The sequence below is a fragment of the Pseudochaenichthys georgianus genome, chromosome 14, assembly GCF_902827115.2.
Source record: "Pseudochaenichthys georgianus chromosome 14, fPseGeo1.2, whole genome shotgun sequence".
Classification (NCBI taxonomy): domain Eukaryota; kingdom Metazoa; phylum Chordata; class Actinopteri; order Perciformes; family Channichthyidae; genus Pseudochaenichthys; species Pseudochaenichthys georgianus.
This window is the reverse complement of record NC_047516.1, coordinates 20,981,258-21,007,137: the sequence shown is the minus strand read 5'-3', so window position 1 is coordinate 21,007,137 and position 25,880 is coordinate 20,981,258. Positions and strand designations below refer to the sequence as shown.

Genomic DNA, 25,880 nt, shown 5'->3' with positions numbered 1-25,880 from the left:
TTTTGGTTGTAAACCTTTAATTCAACATTAGTTTAGATTGTAAATGATCAAAGGCAGATGATAAAATATGACAAACATCTTCTCTAGATTGAATAATTAGCATAAAGCGTAGTATGCAACTGCAAAAATTGGCACAAACCTGCATGCAAATATGAGAATTACTCATGATAATTTTAACAAACTAAAGCCAGTAGAAAAATTCTTCAAATTTGAAAAAACATGAACACATTTCTGCCTGTAAACACACAGAAGAAATATGTTTGTTAAACGAGCATAAGCTAGCTATGACATATATATCATCAGTTACATCTGCTAGCCTGTTATTTGACATTGTCACTATCATCAGACAGTCCAAATGCAGATATAAAAAAAGAATGTTCAATAATTGATCAATAACATAGTTAAATGTCATAAAATATTATAAAAAAAAGAACATCCTCCTTATAATGCCTGCACCATGAGCCCATTCATAGAAACATGTCATTTACTGCAAAGAGACATTCGCACATACAGAGTTAAAAAGCCAGACGAGAAACAACTGTTTTGTAATGGATGTCTGAAAAATCTGGCACATTTTCAGTTTGCTTCTCTTCTCCTAGAGCTGATATATGTGATCAAAACACATCAATGTACCCACACATGGTATCATTACTTTGCTACTGTATCTATTCATCTTATTGGTTTAACATGTAGAATATCAAAAAGAAATGCATTACAAATGTACCTTAACGATTGGAAACCAAATCCTGACATCATGCAAACTGAGCCAACAAAAGACGGTGCTCATTCCGCAGTTATGAGTTAAAGTCAAGGTATTTTGGTTCAGACACATCCTGAGGAGGAAGATCGTTTTGGTCCACTTCAAATGACAACTTATTGTACATTCAGCTAAGTCACTTCTAGAGAAAAGAGTCAAAAACACATCCAAGTAGTCCATGTCTTTGTCGGTTAGACACCTGATGACGTTGAGTCCATTAAGACAAGGTATTTTAACTCTTTTAAAGAGCTCTTGTCCTATCAAAATGGGAGGGGATTCATTCTTTCTTTCCAAGAAAAGGGAGGGTCATTGAGAACTTTCCACACTGGAAAACCCTGCTGTCTGATTCACCTCATGCAGCATCTGTACATGTTCTCCTCTAGCATCAGGATACAAAATGCTTGCTTGAGTCTTTCAGGACTGAAAACAAACAAGAGGTCAGGAAAAAGACATGGAAAACTAACCTTTTCATTTCAGGAAAGTTATCTTTTATCTTCTATACAGACGCCATCATGCTGATACAATCGGCATCCACCAGATCTCACATTAATAGAGATATAAAAAAACATCACATGTACAACAGCGATACAGTAAGCAATAAAAACAAATCACGCTTTTTGTGTTTATGATAACATGTGATGGAAAATATACAACTGAAATACAAGAGTTACTAATAATACCTGTAGTTACCTAAAAAGAAAATCAAATGTATATTTGAAATTCAGTATATAAGCCATTTTGGCATAATCAAAGAAACACTGAACATAAATATTTGGTAACTTAGGATCAATGACAAAGTTATAATGAAATACAAATGTAATAGGCTATTTCACATTTGTTTTCTCAGCTTCTCAGTATGTTCTTTGGAATTTGGAAAGTTGAAACAATTGTGACAGTTATCATAGCATTTGAAAGTGGTGTAAAACGCCCGTAAGTGTCTTTTAGTTTGCCAAGTTTTGTACTCACTTGAAGACAAATGATGAAGCACTGACTTGCTTAATTTAATCCTTTTGTATTTGTAGTCTGGCCACTGATGTGTTTTCTAACAGTCCTCTCAATTGAGGCTTGTGTGTGCGCATTTGAATCCAATCTGAAAATGTGTTTTTATTTATTTCTCAATATCCATGTGTAGAAAAAGCAATCCAAGAGTCTGGTCCCATCTAAAGAAAGTTTAAAAAAAATACTCCAACAAGGGGAGAAAGGTGTGCAGAGAGCAGGTTTAGAGGGAGGAGGAGCTCTGGCTGTAGTGTCTCAGCAGCAGCTGGTCGTACTCAGCCTCTGAGGCGGGGGACAGCGAGGGGGTGGAGCTGCCGCTGGAGCTCAGAGATGAGTCTCTAAACGGGGAGGGGGGCGTCAGAGCCACCAGCTCCTCCATATCCTTGGCTCGCCTGCTACAAGTCCCAGCCAGGTGCTCATAAAACTTCCCTGCTGGTCGACTCTCGCACAAATTGGAGACGGCTGCAACCTCTGCATATGTGGTGACAGTGGAGGGGGCCTCTATGCTCCTGGATGTTTGGTACTGAGGTGGGCAGGGGGAGGCATCTGCATCTGTAGGAACAGCAGGGGTAGACGTGGGGCTAGCGGTGACCTCCCCCGGCAGCATCATGGTGTTCAGCTCGCTGATGTTGGCAGTGAAACGGTTAACCACACAGCTGATTTGGTCCATGATACAAGTGCCTTGAGCTTGGCCTCCAATCATCCCTGTGCCGATGTCCCCTACGCCGATCACGCTAATGTCCCCCCCGTCCAACATACAAACATCCTGGCTGTTGTCCCCTCCTCTTCTTCTGACCCCTGCTCCGTTCTCAGGTATGTAGGTGGGTAAGGCTCCCCCGTCCTCCCCCGTAACTCCTCCCTGGAAACCCCTTGGCGACTGGGAGGGGGAGCAGGTGAAGGGTGGAGGCACATGTTGGTCGCCATACTGCTCTTTGACCACGGTGTCCGCAGGAGCGTCTTCTCCTTTAGAGAACGGCTTGATGATGGCCGTCTGGTTTACCTCCACTGCCTCTTTTTTCTTCACATGAAATGACATCCTCTTCCATATGTTCGGTCTGTAGCTGCGTTCATTCTGCGCCCATGTTACAGATTTTCCATTGGAACTGCAAAACAAATTAAAGACATTAGATAAGAAGTAATGGTAAATATCCATATCTTCTATATAAATACAGGTATATACATTTGAGTGCAGACATAAAGTACATGTTGGCAAATAACGTCTTTTACTATAACACCAGGATTAGTAATTTCCTGTTCTACTTCTTCTCGCTTGAATTTCTTCCATCCCCCCATTTAATCTTTTGCCGTCTGTGTAAATTCACATCTCCCTCCATTTTCTTTTTATCTTCCCTAGAAAGAGAATTCCTTAAGGCGGCGAGTCTCCTCTGGGAGTACTTAACCCAAATGAGGTAGCCTTTTCTCAGCTCGGGGAGCAGTTTGTTCCTGGCATATTCACCCTGCTGTAGTGGAATCGGCTCTGATGTACCCAAGACAGTTGGAGAAGAAACACGGATAATTCATGGAAATGTCTTAGCAGAGTTTGCTTGTGTATTCCTGATGGACAGAATTCAGCAGAAAAGGACGCCAAATTGTCGTGTAATTATAGGCCAAAAGATGACATGATATAAAATCAGTGAGTAAATATTGAAAATGAAATGATCAAACAATTAGATGGAAGGAGTACAGAAGGTGAAGACTAATATTATAACGCCCTCATGAGATTTATTTTAGAAAAAAATCCTGTGCTGTGTAATAGCTGAAAATTATTTTTGTCCTATTGGTTTTGTATGTATTTATTGGTTTATTGGTTTTGTATGTATTTATGCTGCTTTTTATATATTTATTGATGTACAGCACTTTGGTCAACTCTATTGTTATTAAATGTGCTATATAAATAAAGTTGGATTGGATTATAATACGTTAAGTATCTTTTCTTATTTCAATTGCCGGGGACATGTAGAAGAAAACATAATTTAAGATTTCAAAATGCACAATATACAACATTCAATTAAATATTAATTGAATATAAACTTAACGAGCAACTTTAAGGAGGTGTTTTCCCTCTCCTCTATGCAACTGTGCACAGGTGTATTTACTTATAATCATACCTGATGTCCTGCGCAGAGCCACGGCGTCGAAACAAGTTGGCCATGCTGCTCGTGGATTTACCGGTCTTTGTAACTTTCTTGGCATCGCCGACATGCATGCGCACCACTGTGGATGTTGTGAAAGCACTCCGGACATTTTTCTCAGGTTTGGCCAGCATGATGTATACCTGAACACGAACATGAACAACACAATAGCTATCAGCAACAAGATGCAGAGTCTGAAGAACATTCTCAACCGTGTGATGTTTTCATTGTCTTACCTTTGGCACAAACATGCAGCACAGAGCCACCGTGGCACTGAGGCTGACACTGAAGCACATGGTTATGATCTTGTAGTTGGAGCCGAAGTAAATTGGAACAAAGGCCAGCCAGATGATACAGGTGGTGTACATGGTAAAGGCAATATACTTGGCCTCATTGAAATTAGCTGGAACATTACGGGTCTGTGGGAGAAAATTAAGAACAGAAATTTGAAAAACGGTGTAGGCTGAAGAAGAAACATGAGACAAGGTACAAGAAAGAAAACCATGAACCTGTGCATTGGGACTGTATTAATAAGTACGGGTGTGCTGAGGTACCTTGAAGGCGTAGAAGGTGCAGCTCAGGATAAGCAGGCCGTTGTAGCCCAGCGGCGCCACCACCCCCAGAGTGGTCAGATTGCAGATCAAATGCACCTCACTGATGCTCGGGTAGTCATAGATCACCTAGGAGAAGAGAAAGGGAATCGATCACTCTTTGTGTCAACCGTCTGTAAAAAATCTCCATTTCAAATGCTAAATGTATTCTTTTCTGGAGTATTGTATCACAAAAATATGATAGAAAGTCATCATAGTGTATAATGTATACATTAATGCAAACAATGTACTGTACACAATATCAGTTTTTTTTTTTATTACTGCACATATTTTATTCCATTCTATTTCTATGTAAATACTGCTATATTTTACTATATTTTTTTACGTTATTATAGTTTTCTTAAAATAGTTCTCTATCTGTGTTTTGAATTTTTGTTTAACTTTTATGTACGCACCATGACATCAAGTCAAATTCCTCGTACGTGTCAACCTACCTGGTAATAAACCCGATTCTGATTCTGATCTAAATGAACGTCGTTGACACACTCTTATATACCTGTGGTGGCTCTATGATCAGCAGCGCCACAATAATCCCAAGCTGCAGCAGTATGAGTACGAAGGCGATGACCAATTGTGCGCAGGCGGACATAAAGCGAGGTTTCTTGGTGCAGATCTTCTTCTTGCTGCCTGCCAGGATCCGCGCTATACGGTTGGTCTGGATAAAAATAGATTCAATGGTTATGCAGGCTTCGATTACAATGTCGATAAAAACTGCTCATGCTGATTCATAATGATAATCCCCTCTTCAGTTTTTTAGATCTTGAAACCTTAGCCTCAACCCACACACAGAGATTACACTTCTAATGTACTTCTCTAACAATTGGCCATCATCCAATCTCTGGAGGTAGCCTTTTAACTCCCGCACTTATCCTCAAATGCCATTCTATTTATGCTAAAAAACATTAGACTGCGATAGTGGAAATTAGACAGATCACATATTTCGGTTTGCAACATCATCGACATCTCTCTTCTGCCAAACGGTCCAACAAACACCGTTAGCTGCTCACTGCATGGTTGTCTGTTAGTTCTCCACCAAGTCAGTAAGTGCGTAAAACGAAATTAATGGGTCATCGATAGCTATTTTGAGTGTACATTTCGTAGTTTGTCGGCAAACAATACAAATCAATACCAATACCAATTTGAGATGGAGGTGTAAAACTCATTTTAAATCAGGGGTGTCCAAACTTTTTTCACCGATGGCCACATACAGAAAAATATACGAAGGGCTCGGCCGCTCCCTCGAGGTATATCGCCTCATAAGTTCAGTTATAAGTTAGCAAAATCAATCAAATGTAGGTAAATGATGCTCGTGAGTGTTGGCAGCTCATCCCTTAAAACAGAAGCCTCAGATTGATTACAATAAGGAGAAATAGGAAGGGTGTATTTCAAGCTTATTACGTAAATAAGTCAATGGGCTTTTTTCTTATCAACTAAGATAACATTCTAACTAATGTTAGAAAATGTTTCCGACTTTAATTGACTGAATGTGTTTGAAAAGTGGTCGTATTAACACATGAATACTACTGTGTAATATATGTTTACATTTATAGCTAAGAAGTACAATATAAGACAATCACAAGTTTCATTTGTGGGCCATATTGCATTATACTTTTGGAATTTGACGAGGGCCGATTCAAAATGGTCCGTGGGCCGCATTTGGCCCCTGGGCCGTAGTTTGGACACCCCTGATTTAAATTACAGAGTACAGCGAAATTCCAGGTATTCCCAATAGTGCAATCACACATAACAGACAGTAAGTGTAATTAGGCTGCATTGTACAGTGTCACAGAACAAAACACTGATGTCAAAGTCAGATGGTTGAACATAGGGGCTTTGTGAGACATAACACTAACTTGCACTACTTGAACAGTTTATATATGGGCCCCTACCTCATTAAAATGAAATAGAAAAGAAAGTACCTTGGTGACGAGTGCAGAGTAGCTCATGGCGGGGGACAGGCCGATGCCCAGCCGCTGGAGGTAGCAGTAGATGATGTGGGGCTTGGCGATGAGGCTGAAGGTGCAGAGGTAGCCCAGGCATATCCCAGCCAGGATGATGTAGCAGAGCTCACGACTGGATGACTTCACCACCGGAGTGTCCCAAAACCTACAGATAGATAAGATTTCACGTAATTACCATAACAGATGAATTAGTAAAGGTATTGATAAGAGAAGATAAGATGGATCTTTATTAATGCCCATGGGGAAATTCAGGGAGTTTAACAGCAACAGGGAAAGGATGAAAAACAGGACAGCACAGATTCACACAGATTAATACGATTAAAGATAAACATTTAAAAATGATAAAATAACTATAAAATAAGAAATGAATTAGAATGAACATATACATATTGGGTCATATATACATATTAGATATATTTGATCCAATATGTATATGTTCATTCTAATTAATTTCTTCTTCATTGTTTCTGCACAATGATATTCAACATATACAATAATGTTTGGTTTTCAATCAAGATAGCATTAAAAGTTAAAATCTTATTTGTATGAATAAATTGTATTACTATATTTTTTACATTTAAATATATTTTCACTTGGTGCCTGTAAATAAGGCCTGCATTAAAGAAATAGGTTGTTTGAACCATTGAGAGTTAGAGTTAAACTGAACCATTGTTATTTTGATCCGATGTCAGACATAATATCTTAAGATGTACATTCAACTAACTTATTATTAGCTGTAAAACATCATGTGACATACAAAAACAAAGTTATTAGTGACACAAAGTGACATGCAAGTTCAATTTGAGTTTGTTTTTGATGAGTAATCTGACCGTCATATAGAACATAAAAACACAAGACCGTCATATAGAACATAAAAGTTTTCTAGTCATCGTTGTTAAAGTTAACCCATTAACTTTTTGACTGATATTTGACCAGTAAAGCTATGGGCTGTAATTACTTGATGAAGACCGAAGTAACAAAAAGTGTAGCCAAGAGGCCCAGGCAGGAGAAGACCACCGCAGCGATGGGCTCTGGATCCCCCCAACGCACATACTGCACTTGGATCGGCTCACAACCTGCAGCAAACAGAGAGAGGAACGGGAGAGAGAAAAGAGACAAGGACAACTTAAATGGTATTGTCTGCAAAAGGGACAGTTAGATGTGCATTCATGTATGTGTGTGTTACAGCCATATGTGTTTCGGCTCCATAGCTTCTCTTGAGACTTAACTGGACTTAAACTCACAGTGCACATTTATATTTAGTGTAATATCAAGGTCAAGGTCAATGTTCTTTATTTTTCATACGAACATAGCTACATTGTAGTTATGTCGATGGAAATCTTAGGTCACAGGCTTCTCCAACAGTGCAACACAATACAGAAAACAGAACAATATAGTGCAAGTAAATATTAAAAAGTAAATACAAAAAGAAAAATAGTTTAAAAAAAGTGAAGTAGTGAAATAAGAGTCTATATGCAAGCTATTGTGTATTCCTTACACACTTATATTTTGTTTACTATTTGTATTTCAACATGTATATTTTCTACTTTTTTAATGCTATTTTATTTCTATTTGAGATGTTTACATTTTGAATTGTTTATTTCTAGTCTTTTAATTTCTCTAAAGTACGATGCCTTGTCTTTTTATGCTGCTGCAACGAAAACATTTCCATTGGGATCAATAAAGTACATCTTATCTTATCTTATCATATCTACTGCACTATTTACCCTGAACAACAACTTGTTAAGGGTAACACTTCAGTGAATGATGCGGTGGGAAATGAGAGTGGAGGCAATTATATTTTGTGAAACATTAAAAGCGATCTGCGACAGAGAAAAGAGGGATCAGAGAGAAGACAGGATAAACACACTGCTTTTCTCTTATGTAGGATACACATAAACAACAACAACAACAACAACAACAACAACAACAACAACAGAATTACCGTGGGAGACAATATGTGTTTACAAAGGGGCAAGAAAATGGGTTTCAAAACATTTGACAGACTATTGAGTTAAAAAGGCTTCAGCCAAATGCCCTATTCAAACAAGGATCTGAAGTACTGTGGAGTGTTTGCATTATTTTTGTGGATTTCTGCGTCTTAGTTTAGAGTCTTGTCAAGTTTTTTGAGGTTGTCGACAAAAGATGTAAGGAGAAAGGCGCACTATGAGAGTGTGAACCAGATTCAAGGCTTCTCCAATCTGTTTGGTAATATGCAGTTGCATTTATCAGACACTTAAAGAAATGTTCAAGGCTTTATTGTCATTAGCTACACTGTAGATATGGCAATGAAAAATGTATGTCACAGGCTCCTTCAACAGTGCAACATATATGACAGAGTGAATAAAAGTGTTTTATTTACCTGTGAGATCATCTGTTGGCCAGAAGCCAAGGACGCAGGCTCGACAAGTGTACTCATCAAACACAAACTCGTTCTCTTTGCAGGGAGTGCAGGTCCAACAGCAGCTCACCTCTCCTTTGCGGATCACCTGGAGACACACACAGTAGTAAAAGGGGTGGGAAGGTCTCAAAGCTCTAATGGCACTTTGCTGTAGCTAATCTTACACTCTGACTGCTCTGTAGGACAGGGAAATTACGAGGTCTTCATCAGGGGATCAAAGGAGAAAAAAGAGAAAGATGTACAGAATACGTTTATCCTTCTTACATTTTTAGCACAAATACCTGTACTTTATACTTCTTACATTTTCCAAACAGGTTTGTTACTTTAGTATTAATCTGCGTTTGGTGGCGTGATCATTATTATTTAGAGTCATTGCGTGCCTATTGATTTGAACACGATCCGTGTATCCATCATTTCCTGGTCTTCTCTAAAGAAGAGGGACCAATGGAAACGTTGTCATGTTGCCGTTGTTCAGCATCGAAACATTCATTAGCTAACAATGACATTAGTGTTCTATTAATATAAAGGGAGGTCAGGTACTCTTTAAAACAGCTGCTAGTTATGGGTACTTTTTACTTAAGTACATTTCAAAGCACAAACTTCTTTACTTTTACTTGAGTAAAGAAGTTTAGTCAGTACTTCTACTTCTACCAGAGTATTTTTAAACACTGTAGTATCTTTACTTCTACTTGAGTAAAGGATGTGTGTACTTTTTCCATCTCTGGAAAACGTTATGTTGCTCTTAATCTTAAAAACACGTGTCGCCTGCATGTTACAGTAGTCCTGTGATAGTAACCATGAGGCTTCATAGGTGGATGAAAAGGATTGAAATTGGGAAGTATTTTATTTTTTAAGAAATGCATTGCTAAAATTATAGGAGGTAGGGAACGACTCCAATGTGTTGTCAAGGTCGGCATGGGTAAAAGAGAGCCAAGTGGCTGGTGGAGCCGAGCTATGCAGCGTGGGCTGGGGTCTGAGGCCTGGAGGTGTAAAAAACAGGTCCCCTCAAATTGTTATGTGTGAGATTCGCGCTTTTAATTCCCCACAAGCTGCCACATTACTGGGAGTTAATGTTGAGTGTGTAGGAAGGGTTTAATATCAGAGACTTTTGGGATGATTAAGAGAAGGCAGGCTGCCGTGTTCTCCATGGTTTGGAAGAGCTACAGGGAACTACAGAAGCCCAGATGGGACGTGATTACAGCTTGAACAAAGAGCTTTTCTGAGTCCCCGGTGGGATACTCGAGGATATGATTGGACCAATTTTACAGATTGCAAACCTGTGGGCCCAAATCACGACTGCTGCGTGGGTATTGCTTAACCTGTTAAGCCCTGAGTCGGTTTTTCAGGCCTCAGGCTCGAAAATGACATTCCCAGAACAAATGACTATATCTTCATCTCTAAAAAGGGGTAAATTAATAATCTTTTTTCCTCAAAGCAATGATAAACCTGTGAGTTGGATGTAGAAATGTCAATATAGAATTTGTATATTTTAAAGTAAATTCAGATTAAAAAATCATTTACACAAAAAAAAAATGTAAATGATAGTGTCCGTCCAAAGAAAAACCATTACTTATAGTGAAAACCACCCTTAAATGATGGGATCGGAAGCTCGAAAAGCTTTAGGAATCCAAACTATAACATATAATAAGTATCCTGTATCAAGATTGATGCAAAACAAGTTAAATTTGACCTTTCTAGAGAGATTTAGAAGAAAAAAACCCACTTCTGGGGTCATTTTCCATATCTCTGACCCCCCTCGGTCGATTTTGATGATTGACATCTCTTTTTAACTGTTAGAGCCAATAGAATCGAGGGGAAGTTCCTAAAATCCATCTAAACATTACCCATTGGTGAACAGGTATAAAATACTATATGACAGTACAAAAAAGTTGTTAATAATAAACAAGAATACAGTTTGAAAGGGGAGTGATTTATAAAATATCCATAAAGAAAAAGAAAATCTGCTTACAGTTCTGTTTCATATGGGTGTTGAGAGATGTATCCATAGTACTCCTAATGTTGCTCTCAAAGTGCACAAGATTGATGCTTTTAACTTCAATATAAAAAAAAAAGTCTTCGCGGGGGTGCATGCCCCCGGACCCCCCCAGAGGAGGTGAGGTCCCCCCCCACTTCAATCATGTTCAAATGGATAGGAAACTAAATACAGTTGCACACATCTTGTGTCCATATCTTTCTGTTTTGGTGGTCATGCCACAAACGTGCACGTGCGAGTCATAGTGAGTGTCTGCATTTGGGGGGGGGGGGCGCCAGCTAAAATCTTGCCTAGGGCAGCAAATTGGTCAGGGCCGGCCCTGGATATGATTGGACCAATTTTACAGATTGCAAACCTGTGGGCCCAAATCACGACTGCTGCGTGGGTATTGCTTAACCTGTTAAGCCCTGAGTCGGTTTTTCAGGCCTCAGGCTCGAAAATAACATTCCTAGAACAAATGACTATATCTTCATCTCTAAAAAGGGGTAAATTAATAATCTTTTTTCCTCAAAGCAATGATAAACCTGTGAGTTGGATGTAGAAAAGTCAGAATCAATATAGAATTTGTATATTTTAAAGTAAATTCAGATTAAAAAATCATTTACACAAAAAAAAAATGTAAATGATAGTGTCCGTCCAAAAAAACCCCATTACTTATAGTGAAAACCACCCTTGAATGATGGGATCGGAAAGACTAAAAGCTTTAGGAATCCAAACTATAACACATAATAAGTACCCTGTATCAAGATTGATGCAAAACAAGTGAAATTTGACCTTTCTAGAGAGATTTAGAAGAAAAAAACCCACTTCTGGGGTCATTTTGGTGCATTTTCCATATCTCTGACCCCCCTCGGTCGATTTTGATGATTGACATCTCTTTTTAACCGTTAGAGCCAATAGAATCGAGGGGAAGTTCCTAAAATCCATCTAAACATTACCCATTGGTGAATGAGTGATGCGTAGCCAGAATGCCCCAGAACTGGAAGCAGTCATACACTCTAGTAGCTATCATAGCAGCTATATATGAAAACTCAGTTTTTGCCATAAATATGAAGATGGATTATCAGTAATCATTTCAAACCTATGGATTAACCTTCAGCAGCGTTTTTATCGTTTTAATGCCATTGAACACAACATTTGATCAGAACAACAGCAAAGGTAAGACAATGTCCCGTGTTTGCTCCGTAAAGCTACGTGGTGTGATGTCTGGGTTTGCTTCCCATGCATTGAACGCTCAGTGATGATACTTATATTTCTGGAATCTATGGAATCTCAGCTTGCTAATCGATATCTTGTTTGTGCAGATCCGATAAGTAATAAGGGTATTTTACCGTGAGTTAGTGCGTTAGCCTTTTTTCGCTCAGGGCTCATTTAGACGCTTCTTGTGAGACTTGTGTTTTGTTTCGGTAAAAAAAAATCATATCGTCAGTTAGCTGAGTTTCTTCCCGTTAAGTGGGTATGACACATCAATAGTTTTTTAAATGTTAAGAAGCCCTGAGACACAGTTTTGTAAAAAAAAAAAACGCAGCCCCAGCAGGCGGGGGCCTCCGGGTTTAACAGGTTAAGAGTTTTCTTCTGTAAAATGTCGACATGCTCTCTTGTCTATAACATGAATGAATGATACCAAGTCTGTGGTTTGGAGATCATCATAATGAAATGGCTGCCAATATATTTAAAACTGAATTTCCATGGTATGACATACGCTATGAATCTAAATAACCTGAAAAGGTGATATATATATTTGACATCATGTATGCAAATAAAAGGGAAGGTGCAGATAGATAAAATGTCAGGTCATGTACATTTTATTGATAAAGACCAAGAACACAAATTTGTCTCAGAGGGGGGGGGCTTAATGATTAAAATAAAGACCATTTATATAAAGAAGTTGTGGCAAAATTACCACATTTATCGTTACTTTATACAAATGGGTTATCATTTACATTTAGAATAACTTTAAAACACATCTTATGTACAGTACAGTGTAAAACTGTGTGTTGTAGTACATACCTTGATCTGTGCCTTCTGGCAGGGCTCAGAGCACACCGACTGGATGATTTCACTGGTGTTACTCCAGATTTCCTCATCGTTCATCTTCAGGCCACCCTGATCCCAGCTTCCCACATGGATATAAGAGAACTCATCCTCCCCTGTCTCCTTGAAGTTCATTATTTCATACCTGAGGCACAATTACAGTGTGCATGAAACAGCATGCATACATTCATAGTTCCCTTTGTACTTCTCCCACCATAATCTTTACCTGCCAGGTGAGTCTCCATTCTGGTCAAAGTAGATGGTCTCCCCAGACACACCAGTAAAGTTTGTTCTCATCAGGAACTCAAGCAGCTTGCGGCCATCGATCGGCCGCATGTTCTCACATAAACCCTGGCACCAGAAAAAATCAAACATTTTCAATACTGTGAAATGAGAAAGCATGCAAATGAGCACACAGTCAATTAACGTACCTTATATCCTGGACAGAGGGATTGCTGCATTTCGTGCAGGCCGTGAGCCATGGAATATATGGCATTAATGACAAAACCCATCTTGGTGTCTTGGACATACTGATGGCGCAGAGACTCTCTCCCTGTGGAGGACAGAGACCTGCTCATAAGAAGAAACCCAATCACTGTAATCCACATTTGTAGGATGTGCAGAAGGAGGTGTGTGCTACATGATGTCGTACTAACAGGTGCATGTGCGGTTGTACGTGAGGCTCTCCAGCGGATGGCCCCGCAGCCGACACTGGAAGCGATGCTGCCAGAACTCGGGGAACCAGGGGTTCCTCAGGTTAGCGTCCGGCTTCAGGTTCAGGTAATAATCGTCAAACCAGGTCACGTATGCCGACTTTAACTTTATAGTGATACCACCAGCTGCCTCCCTCTGGTAGCCATCGGTAACATCCGACCGGTCTGCCCAGCCGTCACTGGAGATGAGGAGGAGAGAGACACGGACGAAAGTACAGCACAACATTAGTGAGGATAAGGATTACTGATATGAGGCACTATTTTACATGTTAGTTTTAAACGATTGTTGAGTTTGTATTTACATTAATAGTCTTTTTTTCGTAAAGCTCTTGATTATATAATCGTTTTAAATTAAAAAATATATTACAGGCAAACATAGGAATAATAGAAAATGTGTTGACTTTCAGACATTTTTTAAGAATTGCTTATTCATTCTTACACATGAACTATTCCTTTTTATATGCAGCACATTGTGTACTATTTTGAGCCTCTTGGTAATGCTTGCTTAATATTGCACCCACACAGAAATGTCATTGCTTGGATAGCATTGTCGCCTCAGAAAGATTTCTTATTGTCTTTTATCTTTAAGGAACAGAGAACCCTGACACAGAGAAACAAAAGATTAAAAGGCTAAATGTATATTGTTTATTTTGTATAAAAAAATCTGAAAACAAATTCTAAACATAATGACGATGTTGTTGAAGGACAGTTTAATCGCCTAACCAACACTGTAGCCTTTAAACCTGGTTCACAAATACACCAATGCAACTGGTTTCACCAACAGACCAGACTCGACATCTTGAAATAGCCAAGATCAGCATTGCAGGAGGCAAATGTTACCATAACAACCAACATTAGCTCATGTGAAGAAAATACTTTCAGGCAACATGATTCAAAATGTAGGGGTTTAACGAAACACAAGATTATCATGCGTACTTCATAATGTATTTTTAAAGAGGAATAACACCATGATGGCAGTGACGTTTAATGTGGCCTGCTGGAGAAGAGCTGGGTGATTGCACAGATTGAAAAGAGACAGGTGGTGTCTCGCTAAATAAACCTAATGAATACTGAGCAGAGAGTTACAGTAAAATTAAAATATTTCTGATGATGACTCAGATGTACCGACACACAACTCACTGGGTGATACAAAATAAAAAGTATTTGCTCACATATCCAAGCTGAAGATTTCATTTAATTAGAATTGTGTTCAATTGCAAAGATAACTTGAACACTTTAAGAGATCAAAGGTTAATGGTGCTTTCAGGACTTATTTTAAACAACATGTTTGGCGTTGTATGACTTGTTTTGTATATATCAATTCCATGGTCACAAGTTTTAGTTTGCAAAGTTGGTGTCTGAATGCTGAGTAATACAATCTCCATAGACTGAAGGCCGTTTAGATACAATTTAAATGAAGAACTTACTGATTGAATAACTTGAGGAGCAAATATCTCAATATCACAAACAAGTTCCTCTGCATCAATCTCTCAATGCATTATAAATACAGACAAAGTCAAAGCATGTAATTCATTTTACGTGGAAATGTTAAGGATTCATCTACTAATTTTATTTTATCTATAGGAACTTTGATTCATCAACACTTGACTATGATGACAAAAGATATCTGATGGTCAATACACTTTTAACAGCATGAACACAGCAGCATCTGCAGACACATTTTTTAAAAACAACAAGCTTGGACTCAAAAAGCTATCTCATCAGTGAACGGTTGAGATGATTCTGCTCCATCTATTATTGTCCCTCCCCATGGACACTACGATCCACAAACACAGAAGGCAGCTTATACCTCCACACATGTGCACACATGTAAACAGGCACACCTCACTCACACAAATAAAATAACTCCTCTCTATCTACTCTAACTGACATAAAAAGCAAAGGAAGTCATTTTTGAAAACTTAGCCAACTGAGTTACACAACAGAAGTGTGGGTGTTTTTTTTTTATGATGCTTGTTTCTCTTGGTGAGAAAGGAGATCATTTTATAACACATCCTTAGAGAAGCAAGCACAGAAATGGTATGCTGGCATAAAAAAGACAGGAATGGAAATGAAAAGCATGGATGGCTTTGACTCTGGATAGTTTGAATCACTCTTGAACGAGAGCTCTGAAACCCACACATCGACCTGGGAGGGCAATATGCTGTATGCAGCGTGTTGCTACACCACCTACAAGCTCCAAGACACACAAGTGTGAGCTCTCTCTCACACACATCCACCCACACACAGAAACACACACATTACCGGTAGTTAACTTTTGGCCAGATCTTCACTGAGTGGACACTTTACTGTGTAGTGGTACTAACTTGAGGCTGAATAGGTGTCCATTACTATAATTAAACTGAACGAGATATGAAAGAAAAAAATGTAACTACTGTCTGAAGGTAACAGAGGAAAAACACACAACCTAAGCAAGCTTTGTTTTTCTGTTTTAAACTGAATCATTGTTACATTGTGACTGAAGGAATTGCCAGCTGTTAGCAGGGGACTGCTTAGTTTAGTTTACAAAGATAACATGATAGGTGACTACGAATCTTTAAACTGAACAGCAGGATTCAAATCCACTAAGTGATAACTGATTCACACCTATATAACTAAATCATAAATTAAAGGGGCTGGATTATGCAAATGTTTAGGTTCATGTTTGTATTGTCTCCCGCTAATTGTTTGTAGCCTTTATTTATCCAGGTGAAATCCCATTGAGATCAACAATCTCTTTTTCAAGGGAGACCTGCAGCACATTGGTTACACATACATACATACATACATACAACAGAAAACAATCATACAACATAATTACAGGGGTACAATTACAAACCTATTCACAATGACAGGTACCAGGAGTATCACATATCATTTCATCCAGCTGTGCTTTAAAATGATGCAGGGGAACCAAAATGCCCATTTTCAAAATGTTTTGCACAGTGTTCCAAGCTGCGCACATAAAAGCTTTCGTGCCTAAAACAGTCCTAGCACTTGGCACATAAAAACACATCCTGGGATCTCAGACTTGCGACTCCCTGTGAAATCAGAGAGCAGATATAAGATGGTAGTTTACCCAGCATGGCTTTATATATGAACATGTACCAATGACTGAGCCTCCGAACAGTAAGTGAAGGCAGACCTGCCTTGGCATACAGGGTACAGTGATGAGTAAGTGCTTTACAGTTAGTCACACATCTCAGCGCACTGTGATAGGTGGCATCTAACTTGTTCAGGCAATGGGCAGGTGCATGCATATACATCAGATTCCCATAGTCCAGCACAGGTAAAAAGGTCACAGAGACTAGCCTTTTCCTGGCCTCAAGCGAGAAACAGGACTTGTTTCTGAAAAAGAAACCTAGCTTCACCCTTAGCTTTCTAAGCAGATTATTGACCTGAAGTTTAAAAGAGAGACAATCATCAAACCAGATACCAAGGTATTTATATCTCCGGTGTCTTTTTGGCTTTTGAAAATAGCATTACCTTAGTTTTTTATCAACATTTAAAAGAAGCTTGAATAATATTGAAAACAGCCTGTAATTGAACAACAGCCTCCTTAATGGAGGGACCTGCACAGTACCTCACGGTATCGTCCGTATACAAATGTAAAGTTGCTTCATCCACATTTTTGACCTAAACTGTTGATATAGATGGAGAATAAAAGTGGTCCTAAAACAGAACCTTGGGGAACACCATTTGTAATGTTTAACCACTCAGAAGACAGCCCATCAAAATGAACACATTGGGACCTTTCAGAGAGGTAGTTCACAAACCACCCCACTGCATGGCTGGATATGCCAATACTGGCCAGCCTCTGCTTCAAGATGTGATGGTCGACGGTATTGAAAGCTTTGGAAAGATCAACAAATAGAGCTGCACAACTCGGCTTTTTGTCTAAGATACCCGCAATATCATTCACCACTTTCATTGTCGCAGTGATGGTGCTATGTTGCTTTCTGAAACCTGACTGATGTTTACATGTCATTTTTACATAAAAACACCTTTACCTGCTCACTCACTAAGCTTTCAAGAACCTTGGCCAGAACTGACAATTTTGAGATGGGCCTATAATTATTTAATAAAGTGGCCTCCCCACCTTTTAGTAGAGGAAGGACATAAGCTGACTTCCATATTTTTTATATGGTGTTTGTGCTGAGGGAGAGGTTAAAAAGAGAAGTAACAAGTGGTGCAATAAAATCTGCAGCTATCTTTAAAAAGAAGGGTTTTGTCCGGAACAGCTGTTTTTTTTTTAATCTAACTTGGTTAAGGCTTAATGAACGACTTCAATAGTAAAGGGAGAAAAACTGAAAGGGTTTTGCATACCACGTTTTTCAGAGTCACAGACTGTAGTGTTCACAGTAGCAGAGTTAGTAACAGAATCAAACAGAAAGCCACAGGACACAAAATGCTCATTAACACAATTTAAAATAGCAGCCCTGTCCGATATAGTGCCAGATGCTGTGGTAAGGCAAGGAGGTAGCTCATTTCGGATTTCACCGGTGGATAACGATTTTATAGCTTTCCAAAATGTTCTAGGATTATTCAGGTTCTTTGTGGTAACTGACAGATAATACTTAGACTTCACACTTTTGATTTGTGATGTGAAGCTATTCCTTAGCTGCCTAAATCACAGCCATTCTACCTCTGAGCCTGATTTCGTAGCCTTTGCCCAGGCCTTGTTTCTCTCATGTAGGAGACTAGATAATTCAGCAGAAAACCAAGGATTGTCTCGTCCCTTCACTCTAAATGTACGCAGGGGTGCATGTCTATCAATCATTTTCATAAAACCAAAATAAAAATAAGACAATGCAGTTTCAACATCAGCACATAGATCGATTTTACCCCCAATCTAATGGGACATGTCTCCATGCGTCAAGGTCCAAAAAACTCTTTATTTTTCTCATGCTGCCTGTGCTGCAGCACCTCTTTTCACCCTCTGTCTGAAACCAAAGCCCAGTCTGCTCTGATTGGTTAGCTGACCGGGTCTGTGTGATTGGTCAACCGCTCAGAGATGTCCCGCCCTTTAGCCTTTAGGGGTGCGAGAGAAACTTCCTATGGAGGGAACTTTGGGAGTTTAGCTTTTGCAGACCAATTAAAAAAAAAGGAAAAATACTTCCTCTTTATCTCAAAACCTCAGGGTGTCACCAAAGAAAAATGTAAATCCATTTAATAGTCGGCTAAATACAAAGAAGGACAGTACTGCACTTGTGTGACTCTTTGTCATCTTTGTTTTGAGGACAAAGCCTGTTAGAATATCACAACTCAACGTCTTTGCAATATATGCAATAACTGTCATTTCTCAACTGATTTCTATACGTACAGTCTGAAGGATGACAGTGGCTTGGCAACAACAGTTTGAAATCGGCTTAGGCAGTGCTGGCAATAAAACTCACACAAAAAAAATCATTATCGTCTCCTTCAGTGTGTCTCTTTCTATAAATGGAAACTAAGCATGAATGCACTGCGCACATACAAAAACCTGGTGACAAATCTTCCATGCTGATGAAAAGGACGGAGGATGGGGCCAACAAAGTGAGGTCAGAAGCGTTGAAGGAAAGCAGCATTAATAAGACACACATATAGTGCTGGCTCATTTTTGATCGCACAAAAAGACACATACATTTGCCACCTTAACCTGGATTATAGAGCATAGTGTTTTGTAATGTAGTTCAAGGTTATTTTATGCTTCCTGCTGTCAGGTTTGAGCGACAGCCTACATGTGGCTCCTAATGAGGAAAGGCATTTATAGAACACGAGGGACGAGAGTGAGCCAGAGAGCTAAACCTTAAAATAAAACATGTTATTCTCGGAGAGTGTGAAACCTCCTGCTAAATCAACCCCCTCTTTCCCATTTATTTTTTTGCCTCATGTTTTTAATTGCATTCTGTCCCTCCTGCATCAGTTGCCCAGTCTTTATTGTTTCCGGTTCTTAAATCAATCTTTAAATGAGCCGGCACATAACAAGATTTGAACTGGTTACATTTCCCTAAAAGAAAAAATAATGATTTAATATGTCGTTACATTGCTACATTTTTTTATTATTGGAAAATCATCACTGCTGTATTTATCCACTTTTAATAAACAATACCTGGTATGAAGCGCCAATACCAATAGTGTCCTACTAAATATAGATGATGTATATAATATATGATTGAATCTCAAGCACATTTTTGCAGGTTGAATGTAGTTATATAAAAAACCTGCATGAATAAAACTAATTGTATTACAATTAAAATAATTGTTAAATCAAAGCAGCTTTTTAGCAGTTATATTTTCCACGAATAGCAACAAGTACAGAGATTGAGACCAAATGAAAAAATAGTCCTAATCTCACTCATCTTAAATTAGTTTGCAGCACAGTGTCACTTGTAAGAAAAACATACAAAAATACCTTTATTTTCCTAGACCACCATGAAGTTGATGAATGCGATGAATTTGATAACAGGAATGATGATGAGAAGACAAAGATGGCCCCAATGACAACAAACACATCTTGTCTGATGATGCTGGACATCTGCAGAGACTGGATTGAAAATGACTATGAAGAAATCTGAAGCACAAATATTTCAATTATCAACTGCTGATGAAAGCAAAACAAAGGGTCCATTAGAAAGAATGAATTCTACGCAGCACAATCGCCCACTCACCTTCCAATCAGCAGGAACTCCCCCACAAGACGCTGCCGTCTCATGGCCATCAGTATTCCTCGGACCGTCATGCCCTCGCAGAAACAGGCCACCACCCTGGCTTTGGGCAGATGGGCTCGTAGTTTCTGTAAAAGCTTATCAAAGCCCTGTTCGCCTGCGTTGCTGTAAATCTTATCGGAGTGGGCGATGCAGATCCCCTCTTTAGCTGCCATGTCTTTAAATGCTTCCATACCACTCTCACCATAATTACCTAAGAAGGGGAAAACATTCATTAAATGGTCTTTCACATTGCAATATTTCGTAAACATTTATGCATTTGTTTCTTGTTTTTCTGCTTCCCACCCTGTCAGTCTGTTACCACACAGGCATACACGGGGTGTGCACAATGAAACACTCTGATGTAATGCCGGCACAACACTGTGAATTTGTCCCCATTATGGCAACTGTCAGGGGTTACATTTCCCTGTTTTTGCTCAAAATGAGGTCACCTACTTTCTGTTGCTTAGCGAGGGTGCTCTCACTCTGGGCAAGGCACCGTTTGAGGCACCCTTTTTTTTTTTTTACTACGTGTGAGTTTTACTCTAATATGTGGCATGCCTTCTTGAGTAGTAATTTGTTAACCGTGTTAAACTGTTACCTTGATTCAACTCCCTGTTAATGTGTCAGAAAATGGGGCTGCCATTTCTATTTGCGTCGTAATTATTTAGTTATTTTTTCTTTGATGTCATCGGGATTTCTGTGCCTTCATCAGCTCATTAGACTATTTTAAAGAGAAGTGTTGTGTGCGTTGTATGTGGGAATGCTGATATAATGAACTGGGTTATAAAGCTTGTTATTAGATTATGAAAATGTAATGAAGAGTCACAAGCAAGGTGCATTTACATTTGTCAGATAGGGCATTAAAGTCACTGTCTTGGTCTAACAAGGTTGGAATAACATAGATTCGAAACGCCAGAACTGAGCATGGCAATGTAATATTTGTTTATTTGTTTGTCTTGTAACTACGCAAAACATTGATACGGCTGTCTAGGTAGTGTCAAATAGATCACAAAAGAGAACAAATATGTATGGTTATCATATATACAGACAGTTTAATTTGTTAAACAGTGACATCCTACTGCCTTCTGGACTATAGCAATATTCTGCAACATAAACAGTAACACATAAGTATTTTATACAAGAAGAGCTACCCAGGGCATGAGGTTTTTCAGCAGACCTCTTCTCTAAATATCATCTACCATATGTTTGTATTCATAAGGACAACACTTGAATGTATTGCTGTCAAAGCACATGTTTTATAGACACATGGCCTTGAGCCACCAAGCCTTTACAAAGACGCAGTAAATAGAGGGTACGGTATCGAATATGTTGGGTATTTTTTACTGAGAATGATGCCAATACAATATATTGTGTCTCTGGTGAGATTCGTGATTCAGGGGCTGAATGTGTTGAAGCTGTGATATCCCTGTGTGTTGCTTTTGCCTATAGTTCAGGGGGTTAGGGCTGCATTGAACTTCTGCTCTACAAAAATATCCTAGATCCACTTGTGGTAACAAAAAAGGAGATGTACAAGTGTTTAAGCCATCCTTCACATACACATCCGTCCATTAAAATTTTATTTTTTTTAAAGTTGATTGTTCCCTATAATGATGGGAGATCAATTGTTGGTCTCTTATCTTTTTCACTGTATTAAAAGATAGCATACATACGGTACAATAATAAAAAATTAAAAATGAAGGGTATAACGAGAGACTGCTCTGAGAATGGGATCAGTGAAGCAACACTGAAATAAGTGGACACGGTGCCATGCTTCCCAGAGAGTTCAAAGCCCATGGCAGATGTTCCCTGGAAAGCTTTGCCAATAATGAACAGGATTACAAAGAATATATAATCAGAGCTAATTTTATGTGAATTTGATAATAATGCATCTATAATGGCCTCCCCTGAACTGTAACAACTCAAATGTGATGTGTGTTCGTGTGTATGTGTCCCCAGTGTGCTTGAGGCTATTCACACTGATAATGATAGTGGAGATTCAGCTTCTTCTTCTTCTTCTTCCAACGGTAGGTCAGAATATTAGTGAGTACAATTATAATATTTCTTCAATTCTACTTCAAAGGAAAAGATGGAAAACGACTGAAACCAAGAACTAATAATAAGAACTTAGTCAGGCACTGCCCACAAAAATGCAGATGTTCTGACCCAATGTAAAACACGAGAGAGAATATTGAATACACAAAGAAAAGTGTAAATAACGATGAGAGAGGTATGACAGGAGAGTGACAGAATGACAAATGTTAAGCTGTAACGCACACTATACACACTCTTACCTTCTGTGTGTATTGCGGACACGTAGCTCCAGTTGTATTTCTTCACAATGTCTACCATGGCTTTGGCCTGTTGCATATCGGATGGCACCACCCTCATGAAATACTTGAACAGGCTCTGTTGAAAGGAATACATATGTCCATAAGTCTGGCAGTATACCTTTGCGTCCATTATAACCCTTATTATAAACATCATTCCAGTTACATTTGATGAACAAAACACCCCACATGCTGTGTTTTTTTTTAGTTTCTACCTGGCGTATTATCCCCAGCTTTCCATTAGTCATATTATATAACCATCCTTAAGATACTCAATGAAATGTCTGCCCTTGTAGTTGTCATGGCTGCATCATAGTCACATGATAATAGAGTTGCAAGTACAATACAATGCAATTAGGGAAATATATATTACAATATATAATTTATATACAAAACCAGTAAGCAAATGAAAATACAACATTTGATGAAGACATTTTTGCAACCTTGTAATTCAATATGAAGTTTTCTAAAGCCTTCATAATGTTGTTTGCGGTCTTACTTTGTCACTGAGGTCCATGCTGGTGGCTGAATAAGCGATCTGTGGGATGTTGAAGAGCTGAAGGAGATTTTGCACCTGGATGGCCACAGAGCTGGATCCTGGTCCAATCATTCCCACAATGGGCTTCTTTGCCTGCAGCAACATGCTCCCTGCCTCTGCAGTGCACCTGCCTTGGCTCTCCTCCTCTTCGTTAGACACTAGTGTGTCCCGAATAAACTCAATACTCTGCTCCAGCGCCACCGCAGAGTGCCAGCATGAGTCCCTGATAGTGTTTAGGCATGCATGATGGGAAAAGGTGACGGTTTGGAGAAGCCAAATAGATGATTTGGGAAAAAACAAAAAAAAGAGCTGTGAGCAATATGCAGTCCAGAGTTCAGCAAAAGCTGATATGAGTCAGTCACATCAATCTTACAAAGTCTTGTTTGTACAAATGTGCCTTTTTTGGGCTGTGTTTTCACAGCCCTTATGGAGAGGAGGAATCATTGCAGCGACCTACTTCTTCAAGATGCACATGGCATTTCGGATACATACCACCCTTTGTTAGTTGGTCAGATTGACCTGATGGTCAGTGTGACCTGTGTGTCGTAAAACCTGAAATTCTATTTGATGTTACAATAGTCGATGGGATTTCATTACAAGAAACATGTCAATCTTTTCTTAAGACTTTCTTAACTCCACCTGCCTGTAGCCAGCCCTCTTCCCTTACCGTAAGTCTCCCTGGCCAGACAAGACCCTTCTTTTGTATAAAGCTCTTCCTTGTGTGGCCCATTTATAATTTAACAGTAAACGTCGCAAAGAACAACAACATCAGAAGTTTTGTAAATGGTTTCTGACCTGATCTCGCATCCCAGGGTGATATTGGGGAGGATAGTGGGGTCTGCGTTGATTCGATCCAGAGTGTGCATCATGGCCTCCACTCTCTGGATCCCATACTGCTCACGCACCGCACCACACTTTCGCTCATGGACCTGAGCAAAACCCAAGTGAGATTGATGACATCACATATACACATGTGGAGAAAATGGGCACATACGCATGAACACGCAGCATGTACCTTGTCTGCAGGTGGTTGGTGATGCACGGAGAACAGAGCTCCTATAATGATGTCACCAGGGATATGTGTCAACACCCTTCTCTCAGTGTTTTGGGCATTGACCCCAACCCGCTCTTTGAGGCCCAGCCAGCCCGGATCAGCTCCCAGAATCACAGTCACTGCCAACAGCCTAACATATAACCCTAATTTATTTCCCATCCCTGGGTTTCGCCCTGCTCCTCCAGCCATCCTTATTCCTCTTAGAGCTGACGTTCTGATGAATGTGATTTCTCTGGGACGGTGCTCTTAGTGCACAGGGTAGAGGTTATATTCCTGAAGAAAGGGAAAGGGGTAGAAGGTGAATGAGCTCAGGGTGTAAGCAATCGTTATTTTACCAACCTGACAAGAACCACTGACGACCATTATAGTTTGTTTTTCTCAAAACAGAATTGTTATGTAATTAATACAATTTGAAGGAAAAAAATCACAGATTCAGATTATTATTTAAAGAAAGTTATCTTTGAATACTTCCTAATACTGTAGGTAAGGACCCATAGCAAACATGTTATCTATCCATTGATTTTATTGTATATTTAAACCGTGCAAAGGCTACTATTAGGTGCTAAGGTTCTCCCATTACAGAAATACATTGATATTTAAAATGATTATTCAAAAAGAAGTCATTCGGAAACAGATACCAATGATATTAAGTCATTAAGTAAAACAATTGGAATGGCAGAATAAAATGGTGAGATATGGATAAAAGTATGCTACACCTCTTCCTTCTGCAAGTGAATATTATACCAGACAGTCAACTAGGACCTTTAATTCAACATTGATTGATTGATTCTAAGACTTACTCAGTTGAGTCAGCACATGTATTTTAAGTACAGTGATAATGGGAACAAAGAAAAGTAGGTTGGTTATATTTTACAAATGCCAGTGTATTTACAACTTTCTATTACCCACTTAAAATGTCATTAAGCTGCTTGTGCTGAAATTATGTTGGCAAGGCTTCATGCAACTTTTAATAAATTACATCTGGGCTTTGTGTACCATGAAGAATAAACACCCTACGAAAACATCGCTCCTGAATTTAAGAATCAATTACGTCTGCGTAGCGCACATCCAAACTAAGAGACAACTTCAGCCTACCTGTTTTCTGCCCGCAGCCCTGCAGATGCCATCCCTTTTGAGAGCGTTTCCATCACAGAAGAGCAAAAAGAAAAACGCTGCAGATTTCTGCTCAAGCTCAGTCTGGCGCCTGGTTACAGGAAACTGCAAATAGCAGCAGATAATATAGCTCGTTATTGGAACATGTTTGACTTACTGACGCACACGGCGGCCCCCCTCCTTCTCCACCCCCTCCTCCTACTCCAAAACAGTGGAGAGCATGGAACAGCAACAGTGACTAAACGAGCAGAGCTGTGGAAAGCTAAGGGAGCCGAGCCACAGAAAACGCATGTTTAGCATGAACAAAAAGTACACACATATAAAGGAAAAATGGTAATTGTTCACAAGTAAGTCGAAGCAACAATGGTATTGAGGAACGTGATGATCTATATGCGATTGGTGTGCAATTAATTGGTAAGGCGTGATTATTTTTCACCTGCACACCCATGCAGCATTCACTGTAATAACCGATTCGAAATGGTCCATGTTTTAGTTTGATTTAAATCAATCAATGTTTATCACAAATGTTACATTTGTCTCAGTGGTCTTCACAGTGTGTAC

At 39.2% G+C, this 25,880-nt stretch overlaps 1 protein-coding gene across 1 annotated transcript; it reads right to left on the bottom strand.

Moving 5' to 3' along the window:
* On the bottom strand, positions 1-25,467 carry grm5a (glutamate receptor, metabotropic 5a). The gene is made up of 18 exons (XM_034099729.2): positions 25,302-25,467; positions 24,168-24,479; positions 23,948-24,081; positions 23,114-23,375; positions 22,579-22,693; positions 20,249-20,498; positions 13,542-13,777; positions 13,317-13,438; positions 13,112-13,236; positions 12,862-13,030; positions 8,820-8,946; positions 7,416-7,533; positions 6,416-6,602; positions 4,993-5,151; positions 4,440-4,565; positions 4,122-4,304; positions 3,862-4,028; positions 1-2,856 (listed from the first exon to the last, which is right to left on the bottom strand). The coding sequence occupies exons 2-18, from the start codon at positions 24,393-24,395 to the stop codon at positions 1,977-1,979; spliced, it is 3,588 nt and encodes a 1,195-aa protein (XP_033955620.1). The 5' UTR covers positions 24,396-24,479; positions 25,302-25,467; the 3' UTR covers positions 1-1,976.
* Between the last annotated feature and the right edge of the window lie 413 nt (positions 25,468-25,880).